This window comes from Eubalaena glacialis, chromosome 16 (assembly GCF_028564815.1).
Source record: "Eubalaena glacialis isolate mEubGla1 chromosome 16, mEubGla1.1.hap2.+ XY, whole genome shotgun sequence".
Lineage (NCBI taxonomy): Eukaryota > Metazoa > Chordata > Mammalia > Artiodactyla > Balaenidae > Eubalaena > Eubalaena glacialis.
The window spans coordinates 21,319,027-21,330,865 of record NC_083731.1 but is presented as its reverse complement, the minus strand read 5'-3'; the positions used below and the strand labels follow the sequence as shown (position 1 = coordinate 21,330,865).

The following is an 11,839-nucleotide window of genomic DNA, read 5'->3' as shown; positions in this document are numbered from 1 at the left end:
ATATTTTTAGTGTCGGTGTTTCTAACAAAATTATTACCTATGTTAATTGCAAACATGTTTAGTGCTTCTTAGCTCAACAAAATGTATTTTAATTAGGATAATAAAGTAAAAATAAGACAAAAACAAAAATTAAACTAAAATTTGTTATTATATCCAATTGTGAAGATTTAGAAAGTAATAGAAGAATGAACTAAAATAACTATGTTTCAGTTATTTTGAGTAGTCCAATAATTAGATAAGCTATTTTATACCCTTTGAGAACTTCTACAGAGGTTATCAACATTGAAAAAAATGTGTCTGTGATAGAACTGAACATTTATATTCCAAAAGTTTCTAACTGTAATTAATATGTAATTTGAAAATTATGACACTTTAAATCTTTCATTTTGAAAATATAAAAGCATTTATTAAAAAATAAATGTTCTAAAATGTTAGAAGATAATGACTAAATAAAAAATACAGCAACAAGCCTTTTTTGGGTGAAGTTTAAGTTACCTGTTTATATAATGTACCTGTAGCAAGTGGCTATCATTCCTAGGCTAAATGTTTCTAAATTTAACAGGAAGTTCTATTATAATATTTTCTTTTTAATTATATGATATTACCGATTGCTTTTCTTCCTCACTTACACTTACCCCAAATTTAAGCAAAATAAACAGAATTGTTTCCAAGCCAAGTATGAATGGCCTTACTAAAAAACATATTTGCAGAATAGAGTCAGGAGAAATTTCAAGAAATGTTGCAAAACCTCAGGAGACTGCAAAATTCACCACCTCTAGAAAACTCTTTCTAACTCAACATAGATGTGCGAAGATATGTTAGTGGCTATATGTATATACATATATATCAGAATTTATATTAATTTTGTATTTAATCACGATATTATAACCACAATGTTACCCCAAATATTACCAAGAAAGACACAATATCAATTATGTTTAAGACGACTCCAAAAGATACTATATAATTAATTCCAAAATTAAATGGATAAAATACATTTAAGTGGTAAAACCACCCAGTTATCAAAGGAACAGGCACATGTGCACTCAGCCTGCATTGGGCCACTTATAACAATCAACTTTTTTTCTATTCCTGGGATGGACTGCAGCTGAAATATTACAAACACTGGAAATAATGCTTTACGAATGCAAAGACGCTTTTTTGGTGGAGGGAGGTGTCTGGTTTCATGGAAAGAGCCAGGAATACTTACTGTAGAGATGACGCTAGTAGAGTTTAGCAGGTGACTCTTCAAGAAACTTGCTTTCTACCGTTACTGCATTTATTTAGGGATTTCCAGCTTTCTAGTACACACCAAACACGTTCACAATCTCTCTGAAACTCGTTCATATTCCCTTGTATCGCCCAAACATACTTATAAAACGTAATTCTTAAGAAAAAAAAAAAATAGCGCCCTTGTTTGCAGCTAGGATGAACCACTCCCTCTTCCAGGGTCCTTTACAGTAAGTACAAGAGACAGCAGCACGGGCTGTGTTAGTCTAAATGGGAGGTGGAAGGCAGACGATCAGCCCAGGGCTGGAATCATCTGTCCCTGACCACCAACAAGCCTGACACTGTCGGGGTTATTTCCACCCTTCCCTTTTTCAATCCGAGGATTGCACAGTCCCACGCTAGAGTTACGCACATGGTCCAAGAGTCCTCTGTCTCCCAAGAATGTGACATCCAAGGTGGGGGGCGCTCCGGTTGCGCCGCCGGGGCCCAGGGACGCCTTCGCTCTCGGCTGCCATCTATCGGCCACGGAGCGCCCGCTTCGCCCCGGGCCCATCATGTCTGCTGCAGCTTGGCTCGCACCGGTGGCGCGACAATAAACAAGTGCACTGCATGGGGCCCTGCGCCCGCGCCGGAGCAGATGTCTCAGAGACCCCTGGGCTGCTTACCGCGTAGCCGCCTCCTTACCGCCGGGGAGGGAAGACGCGACTTTCTCTGAGTTTTTTTGAGCCGCCGGGCTGCCGGGACACGCCACAGGCTTAGAACAACGCCGTTCCTGCCCCCCACCTCCCCGCGGACCCCCAAGGATGTCGGAGATAGAGAATCCCAAATAATGACGTTCGTGCGCCGCATCAAGAGAAGGAATAGAGGAAAAGCCCCTGCAAACACCGGGAGCGATGAAACAGCCAAGAGGATGCGGGAGCCTTACATGTACTAATTAGGGGCCGCGGCGGCGGGCTTGGCAAGGGGACAGCGGCGGCGGGATCCCAGTGCGGTGGTCTCCGCTGCGCGGGGTGGGGGGGGCGGAGGACGGCGCAGGAGCCGCCGCCGCCGTGGGAGCAGCCGAGGGGCCGGTGCCACCTTCGCTCGCCCCCTCACTACCATGTACAGTGTGCGCTGCAAGAAGAAGGCGGGCGATGTATGCACACCCCTGCGTCCCGCTCCCTCTGGCTCGTCCCCGGGCGTGCGCCACTGACCAGGGGGGAATGTGGTGAAGACGGCGAGGAGAGCCGAGGGGGGAGGGGAGGGCCGGCCCGTGCGAACCCAGGCCGGAGGGTGCGAGGAGCCGGAGGCGGCTGAAGGGGGTGGCGGCTGCCGCTGGCCTGGAGAAAGTTGGCCCCTATACAGATAGCAACTGTAAGTACCCGCCTGGGGGGTGCGGCGAAGGATGCCGGGGACCCCGCGATCGCGCGGTGGCGCGGCTGGGAGCGAGTGAGCATGAGTGTGAGCGGGTGCGAGCGCTCGGCGAGGCTGACCGTCACGTTGGCTGGGCCGGCGGGCAGCCTGCTCCGCGTCCCCCTCCTCGGGCTCCACGCCTCCTCCCCCTCCAACAGCTCCTTCCCCGCCCCGCCCGGCTCCAGCTCCCGGCCCCTAATGCGAGGCGCCTCGACCGCCGGTCCTCCGCCGCCCCCTCCCCCTCCCTTCCCGGCTCGCCGCTCGCGATCGCCCCCCTCTCCCCCCCTCCCACCCCGCTGCCGGCTCCGACTACCACGGAGAGCGCGGGGGAGAGCCGGTTGGGGAGCCCCGGAACCCGCGGTCGCCACCACGGCGGCGGCCCGGGGGTGGCGGCGTCCGGGCGCCTCTTTTCTCCAGCCGCTCGGATCGCAGCGCTCGCCCTCCCTCGGCTTCCGAACCCCGGTGCACACCCCAAAGAGGTATTTTTTGTAAGGGTGGCTATGATGAGTGGGCCTTGGAGATGTGAGACGGGGTAAGTCGGCCGTTTACTTTGCAAAAGAGGCTCCAGTGTGTGTGTCTGTGTGTGTGGCGGCCGGGTGGCTTTCTTTCCCTCTCCGCCCTCCCCCGCCCCTTTCCCTTCCTTCGCTTCGGGGCGGGATGGGGGAGGGGGAGCCTCGCGTCCTGGAACTCCGGGCGCTTCTGCCTGGGCCGCTGTGGGAGCAGCTGTGCCCGGAACCGCGGTTCCGGCCTGGGTGCTGGGCTTCAGCCCGCGCGGCCCCACGTTGCTTAATGCAGGGATGTTCAGGGCGACGATCCAGGGTTTAAATTCTTTGGGGGAAAACAAATACAGTTACCCCGCCCCCGCCCTCCATTAAAAAAAAAAAATCTGAGAATCTGAGAATGTGCAGCGTACCCGCGAATTTACATCGGAGGTGCGTTTCCCAGTCAGAATGTCAGCCTTCCCCGGCTCATTCAACTTTATTTTTTCAAATTTTGGGGCTCCTTTGATGGCAAGGAGGAGGGGAAAGGGAGTGGGGTGAGAGGAAGCTCCTCGACCCCGGCTATCCAGAACTGAATTAAAGTTGTAAACGCTCGAGTTTAATATTGGCTGGACACATTTTGCGATGGGCTGTCAGAGGGGCGGCAGGTGAATGGGGGCGGGGAAGCACCGGGAGGGAGGGGGAGGGGACCCAACCCCAGTTGAATGGATGTGCAGATTTGATCCAGCGGAGAACGGAAATTTCAAGGTAAACGTTTTGCTTTCGTAGAGGGTGTTTTTGCCGCTTTTAAGCCGGGAGGTGTTTGTCGTTGGCGTTGGGAGGTCGGGGATACTTGCGACGTTTATACACTGTGGGTTCCCATTCGTCTCGACACGTCTGGGTGGCCACACGTGAATGATTCGCAGGCACACTTGCACATGTGCGTGCGAATGCAGGGGCTGTTAATAACGCGGGCTGGAGTCGGCTCGGGGATGAAGATCGAGGTCTCCAGGCTTGAACCCGTGACTCAGAAACGTCTGGGCTTTAGTTTGAGGTTGAGATTCGACATCAGACTTCGGTGGTGGTGAGGCAGAGGCAAGGCTGACCAGAGAAAAGGCATTGGTTCCCCGAGCCCAGCATTTCTACCAAATATTCCCACCCCCCCCTTCCCCCAACCAACGCAACACGCACTCACACACACTCACACACTCGCTCCATTTATGTCCTTTCCTTTATGAGTGCTGCTGTCGACTCGAAGTAGGAAGTCGAAGGAAGCCTTTAAGGGGACAAAAAGAAAGCCAGAACGAAAAGGGAGAGGGGCTCAGATTGATTCCTTGGGGAGATGAAATTCGGATATTAAAGCACTGGCTTGTGTCACTTGCTGTTCTCCCTCCCTTACACCCTGCTATTTTGTCTCTTAATCAGCCCAAGTGCCCTTTCTCCGGGGGAAAAAAAGGGGGGGGGGTAGGGGGAGTAAAGCATTGACAATTAAATGTAATAAGCAACTCCAAACATGGGGATGCTGGCGAGATGGTAGTTCACTCCAAATCTTGCATATTCAGTAGGGTTAGTTTTGCATACCGTGGCAAACAGACGCGGAGCGCGAGGTTACAGAGGCTTTGGCGCTGGTCCTTGGTTTACTTTTAGCTGGTTCCGGGTAAGCAGTAGGAACGTCCTAAACTCCAGGTATTGAGAGGTATTCCGGGATTGCGGATGCCTTCGCAGAGTTCTTTGTAATCCGTCGTGCAGAACTATTTCAGTGGCTTAAAGATGCGGTTTAGTAGCGTCGCTGACATGATCAATGAGGAGAAGTGGACGCAGGGCGCTCTCAGGGAAGAGAGCTGCTAAGTGGCACCGTGCATGCAATTAGGACGCTGATGTGCTTAATAGCGTGATAGTGAAGTCCACCATCAAAGCGAACGCGCTCTCCTTTTTCTCCATACTCAAAGCTCCTGAAGAAAATAGGTGATTTAAGAGCTTCTTCTGGGTCCTTTTGATGCATAATCTTGCATCCTTTTTGCCTCTGGAAAGTATTCTTTAGGTTCCCACTCTGGCATTTCCAGCGATGGTTTTAAAATAGCTCAAGTATTGTGGCTCCTGGCTTTTCTGTGAAAATGGGAGACCTTCACTGTGAACTGTTACCTGAAGAGGTTCTGAAGGAAAGACAGAGGGACTGGGTATAGGTGAGGTAGGGAACCTTGTAAAATGGTGCTTCCTTTCTCTTCAATTAGAACCATGAAACTGAACTGACAGCCATTTTATGTATATTTATGGATTGGTTTTGAAAGGGGGGGGGAGCCGGGAAGAATACTAAAATGGGACTTTGTCTAACCTGCCCTTATCTTGTAAAGAGCAGCATGTTCCTATTGTCATTAGGAAATGACATCAACCTTTAAATCAAAATGAATGTCAGATTTTAATAAAGTCTGGAGAATTTCGAGGTACCACGGATGGTGGAGCGGCGGGGAGAGGTTCATTCATATCCCCTCCTTCTGGATTTCAGAGTAGTATTAGGAAAGAGAGAGACTTTCTGATTGATCCCTTAAATTTTTGTCATATTCTGTTGTTTCCTTTTTTCCTCTCTCCCTTGCAGGAGATAAAATGCACACTTGCTGCCCCCCAGTAACTTTGGAACAGGACCTTCACAGAAAAATGCAGAGCTGGATGCTGCAGACTCTAGCTTTTGCTCTAACATCTCTCGTCCTTTCGTGTGCAGAAACCATCGATTATTATGGGGAAATCTGTGACAATGCATGTCCTTGTGAGGAAAAGGACGGCATTTTAACTGTGAGCTGTGAAAACCGGGGGATCATCAGCCTCTCTGAAATTAGCCCTCCCCGTTTCCCAATCTACCACCTCTTGTTGTCTGGAAACCTTTTGAACCGTCTCTATCCCAATGAGTTTGTCAATTACACTGGGGCTTCAATTTTGCATCTGGGTAGCAATGTTATCCAGGATATTGAGACTGGGGCTTTCCACGGGCTGCGGGGTTTAAGGAGATTGCATCTGAACAATAATAAACTGGAACTTCTGCGTGATGATACCTTCCTTGGCTTGGAGAGCCTGGAGTACTTACAGGTCGATTACAATTACATCAGTGTCATTGAACCCAATGCTTTTGGGAAACTGCATTTGTTGCAGGTGCTTATCCTCAATGACAATCTCTTGTCCAGTTTACCCAACAACCTTTTCCGTTTTGTGCCCTTAACGCACTTGGACCTGCGGGGGAACCGGCTGAAACTTCTGCCCTATGTGGGGTTGTTGCAGCATATGGATAAAGTTGTGGAGTTACAGCTGGAGGAAAACCCCTGGAATTGCTCCTGTGAGTTGATCTCTCTGAAGGATTGGTTAGACAGCATCTCCTACTCGGCCCTGGTGGGGGATGTGGTTTGTGAGACCCCCTTCCGCTTACACGGCCGGGACTTGGACGAGGTGTCCAAGCAGGAACTTTGCCCAAGGAAACTTATTTCAGACTATGAGATGAGGCCGCAGTCGCCTTTGAGCACCACGGGGTATTTACATACCACCCCGGCATCGGTGAATTCCGTGGCCACTTCTTCCTCTGCTGTTTACAAACCCCCCTTGAAGCCCCCCAAGGGGACTCGCCAACCCAACAAGCCCAGGGTGCGCCCCACCTCTCGGCAGCCCTCCAAGGACCTGGGCTATGGCAACTATGGCCCCAGCATTGCCTACCAGACCAAATCTCCGGTGCCTTTGGAGTGTCCCACCGCGTGCACTTGCAACCTGCAAATCTCCGATCTGGGCCTCAACGTTAACTGCCAGGAGCGCAAGATCGAGAGCATCGCAGAGCTGCAGCCCAAGCCCTACAACCCCAAGAAAATGTATCTGACGGAGAACTACATCGCCCTGGTGCGCAGGAGCGACTTCCTGGAGGCCACCGGGCTGGACCTTCTGCATCTGGGCAACAACCGCATCTCCATGATCCAGGACCGCGCCTTTGGGGATCTCACCAACCTGAGGCGCCTCTACCTAAATGGCAACAGGATCGAGAGGCTGAGCCCGGAGTTGTTCTATGGCCTGCAGAGCCTGCAGTATCTCTTCCTCCAGTACAATCTCATACGCGAGATTCAGTCTGGGACCTTCGATCCGGTCCCCAACCTCCAGCTGCTATTCCTGAATAACAACCTCCTGCAGACCATGCCCTCAGGCGTCTTCTCAGGCCTGACCCTCCTCAGGCTGAACCTGAGGAGTAACCACTTCACCTCCTTGCCGGTGAGTGGAGTTCTGGACCAGCTGAAGTCGCTCATCCAAATCGACCTGCACGACAACCCGTGGGATTGTACCTGCGACGTGGTGGGCATGAAACTGTGGGTCGAGCAGCTCAAAGTGGGCGTCTTGGTGGACGAGGTCATCTGCAAGGCGCCCAAGAAGTTCGCTGAGATGGATATGCGCTTCATTAAGTCGGAGCTGCTGTGTCCAGACTACTCGGACGTGGAGGTTTCCACGCCCACGCCCTCCTCCATCCAGGTGCCCGCGAGGCCCAGCGCGGTGACCCCCGCCGTGCGGTTGAACAGCACCGGGGCCCCTGCGGGCTTGGGCGCGGGCGGAGGCGCGTCGTCGGTGCCCTTGTCCGTGTTAATCCTGAGCCTGCTGCTGGTCTTCATCATGTCGGTCTTCGTGGCCGCCGGGCTCTTCGTGCTAGTCATGAAGCGCAGGAAGAAGAAGCAGAGCGACCACACCAGCACCAACAATTCCGACGTGAGCTCCTTTAACATGCAGTACAGCGTGTACGGCGGCGGCGGCGGCGGCGGCGGTGGTGGCGGCGGCGGCGCTGGAGGCCACCCGCACGCGCACGTGCACCACCGCGGGCCGGCGCTGCCCAAGGTGAAGACGCCCGCGGGCCACGTGTACGAGTACATCCCCCATCCGCTGGGCCACATGTGCAAAAACCCCATCTACCGCTCCCGAGAGGGCAACTCCGTGGAGGATTACAAAGACCTGCACGAGCTCAAGGTCACCTATAGCGGCAACCACCACCTGCAGCCGCCGCCGCCGCCGCCGCCGCCGCCGCCGCAGCAGCAGCAGCAACAGCCCCCGCCGCAGCTGCAGCTGCAGCCGGGGGAGGAGGAGAGGCGGGAAAGCCACCACTTGCGGAGCCCCGCCTACAGCGTCAGCACCATCGAGCCCCGGGAGGACCTACTGTCGCCGGTGCAGGACGCCGACCGCTTTTACAGGGGCATTTTAGAACCAGACAAACACTGCTCCACCGCCCCCGCCGGCAGTAGCCTCCCGGAATATCCCAAATTCCCGTGCAGCCCCGCTGCTTACACTTTCTCCCCCAATTATGACCTGAGACGCCCCCATCAGTATTTGCACCCGGGGGCAGGGGACAGCAGGCTGCGGGAACCGGTGCTCTACAGCCCCCCCAGTGCTGTCTTTGTAGAACCCAACAGGAACGAATATCTGGAGTTAAAAGCAAAACTAAACGTTGAGCCGGACTACCTCGAAGTGCTGGAAAAACAGACCACATTTAGCCAGTTCTAAAGGCAAAGAAACTCCCTTGGAGCTTTTGCGTTTAAAACCGACGAGCAAGCAGACACACACCGCGAACACATTTGATTAATTGTGTTGTTTCAACGTTTAGGGTGAAGTGCCTTGGCACGAGATTCTCAGCTTCGGCGGAAGATACTGAAAGGGTGTGCCATTTCCTTTTCATATTACACGCGGGGAAACATTTGTGTAAGCTGGGCACATCACTTTCCCTTCTTGCGTGTGGAGGAGACAAAGAGTAGGGCTTTACTGAGGGCAATTTGCTTCGCGAGTGACTTGTTAAAGGTCTCAGTAATTTTTGTAGTAGTTGGAAGTGTTAAGAATGGTGGGAGATGGCAGCGCATAGATTCTATTCTTCCTCTTTTGCTCCCTTCTCCCTCCCCTTCTCCCCCTTTGAGCCATGGGTGAGTCTAAATGGCTTTTGTGGAGAGATTAGCACACCCCAACTTTAATAGAAGGTTTGTTCTCTCTCTCGCTCTCTCTCTCTCTCCCCCCCGCCCCGCCCCCTTTCTGCTTCCTCTCTTTCTCTGCCTCCCTGCCTTCTTCCTCCTCTCTCATTCCTTTCCTTTCTTTTTAAAGGATGTGTTTGTATGCATTCTGGACATTTGAATTAAAAGAACAAAAGTATTGTGATCTTGAAAAGATCACCATAGATGTGGACAAATCATTAAAATTACAGAGCTATATGATCCATAATTGATTAGTCAAAATAACTTATTGATGAAATATACAAATATTTTATTGTAGCACCTATTTTTATATGCACATTTAGCATTTCTCTTTCCTTCACTATTTAGCCTATGATTTTCACAGAGGTGTCACACTGTATCAGGAGCTGCATTTCCAAAACTGAAGTGATATCAGGAAGGCATTTTAAATCATTAAAATATGGAGAACTTAATGGCAGAATCTTAAAAGTCAATGCAACCCACCCAATTGGATCTGTAATTTAAAAAACAAAAACAAACAAACAAAAAAACATTGTATCCCAATGTATAAAAGAAAAAGATTTAGGGCAATTAATTGGGCCATCCCAGTGAGAATCATGTGCAAGTTTCTGGTTTTGTTAGAGGAGATTGAAAAGTATTTTTATTAGTCAACCAAAATGATGTATTGATCTGACTACTATTGTAGCCAAGTTTTGATTGTTTAACCAAACCCAGTTGCATTTGTACAGATCCACGTGTACTGGCACCTCAGAAGACCAAATGATGGACTGTACAAATCTCTATACAATGTCTTTATCCCTCTGGGCAGCAAGCAATGATGATAACCACGAACAGGATGTCTGTAAGATGGGGCTACTGTTGTTACAGTCTCATGTATCCCAGCACATGTAATTTTTTAAATAGTTTCTGAATAAACACTTGATAACTATGTCACATATGAGGGACTGAAGTAATGATTACTTAAGGTGCAAAAGAAACAGCTACGTGTGATTGACTGAATCGCCATTATTAATAATTTAAGACAGAGTAGCTAACTTCTATTCCTAAAAGAAAAAAAATGTTCCCCGAATTATCAAATATATATAATTACACCTTTGTTGGTTCAGGGAAATATGTTTATCTAAATGTGTCATTTAATGTGTTCATTAATGAAATTTCAACTGTATACTTCTTTTCCTTACTGAAGTATTCATCTAACATGTGGAGCGTGGTAAGTAATGTATTGCACATTGATTTCGTATTTTGTCATGCCAGTATTATTTATTCCGTCTACAATTTTTCATAGTTTAACTTGTGTAAAACTACCTTCAACAATTATGATGGGTACTTTATCTCAAGTTGATCTATATCCTAAATGTTCAAAATGTTTGGTGAGTATAAGCTGTTCGTCTCTGAGTAAGGTTGGCCAGTGAATTAGATAATATTTATGGGTAGGAAACTTTTGAATTAATCGAAACTTAAAGAGCCATGTGCTTTATTGGTGTTGGTGGATCTCCCCATCATCTCTCCTGGAATGTGTACAACATCAAGGGCTGTTCACGAACTTTATGTTTAAGGAATATTTTCCGTGGCATTCTGCCACAAAGAGGCAGCATTCACCCATGAGTAAATTGACAGTAACTACTTGAATTCAGATTGAACAGGTGGTAACATTTTCCCTAAGGAGTTAAAAAATAATTAGTAACGCTACATTGGCCAAGTGAAGTAAACTATCCCCATTCTGTGTAACGTTTTCCCTTGCAAATTTTTTTTTCAAAGGGGAAAGGAATAAACTTAATGCCGTGATATTATCATAAAAAAAATGTATCTCCTGCTCTCCATCTACCTCCTCCATATTAGATCCAGCATTGTAAGATAAATATAAATACTAGCATTTGACATCACAATTGGGGTTGTTGTTAATTTTTTCTTCACAGTGGGAGTTATTTTTCTTTAAAAAATGTCAAAATCTCTTCCACAATATTATTATATGTAGATATGGCAGTGTTGTATGATTTATAAAATATTAATACAAAGTGGAATCCTCCATGTAACTAAGTTTTTAGTTCTTAATTGATGCATTAAAAGTAAGAGGTAAGAATTACATGAAGTCAAAAATGTAGTTCTGGACAATATAAGTAGCTTCCAGAAAAAGTTTGTTGATGTATTTTTCAAAGATTTACAAAATAATATTATTATTTTCAAACCAGCACTATTTCACATAATCTTGTTACATATACACTCACTGTAGGTGGTTCATTTCTACCTCTACTCTTCGTAAGGTATCCAGTATTTTTTTAGTCTCAAAAAATAACAATTATATGATTTATGGAAAGAAGTTACTTCTAATTTTTAAATTATACTCTTCCCATCTGTATTAAGAGGATAAAAGTAAACTTATCCTTGCCCTAATAAACTTGAAAAATTTTTAACATGTAGAATCATGAAACTGTATAGAAAAATGAATTATTTTTCTCCTTATACATGGTTTCCTGCCAATACATTAGCATATACAACAGAACATAATTTGTGTGGTTTTGAATATTTGAATTTTGGTTTTTCAGGTATACTGAGTAAATAATTAAATTGGGTATATCAGTGGTATATGACTGGATTAAGGAACCCTGCAAATTCTCTCCACAGAATTTTGGAGAACAACAATATGTAATGTTTCAGGCATCAATTAAAATTTGGATGCAAACTAAGCTTACTCTTTGTTCTTGTTCTATTTGATATGTTGCATAATCTCATACAAATATATCTCCAGGTAGAGATTACAAAATTTTATTTTTGTCTATA

The 11,839-nt window shown here is 47.8% G+C and overlaps 1 protein-coding gene across 3 annotated transcripts; it reads left to right on the top strand.

Annotated features, from left to right (window-relative positions):
- The first annotated feature begins 2,553 nt into the window (after window positions 1–2,553).
- On the top strand, window positions 2,554–9,994 carry SLITRK5 (SLIT and NTRK like family member 5). 3 transcript variants are annotated; one of them, XM_061170752.1, is made up of 2 exons: window positions 2,554–2,583; window positions 5,695–9,994. In XM_061170752.1, exon 2 carries the CDS (start codon window positions 5,703–5,705, stop codon window positions 8,604–8,606), a length of 2,904 nt encoding a protein of 967 aa, XP_061026735.1. In that variant the 5' UTR covers window positions 2,554–2,583; window positions 5,695–5,702; the 3' UTR covers window positions 8,607–9,994. The 3 variants fall into 3 exon arrangements, with proteins under 3 accessions (XP_061026735.1, XP_061026734.1, XP_061026736.1); XM_061170751.1 differs by lacking the exon at window positions 2,554–2,583 and adding an exon at window positions 2,953–3,101; XM_061170753.1 differs by lacking the exon at window positions 2,554–2,583 and adding an exon at window positions 3,133–3,154.
- The last annotated feature ends 1,845 nt before the right edge of the window (window positions 9,995–11,839 follow it).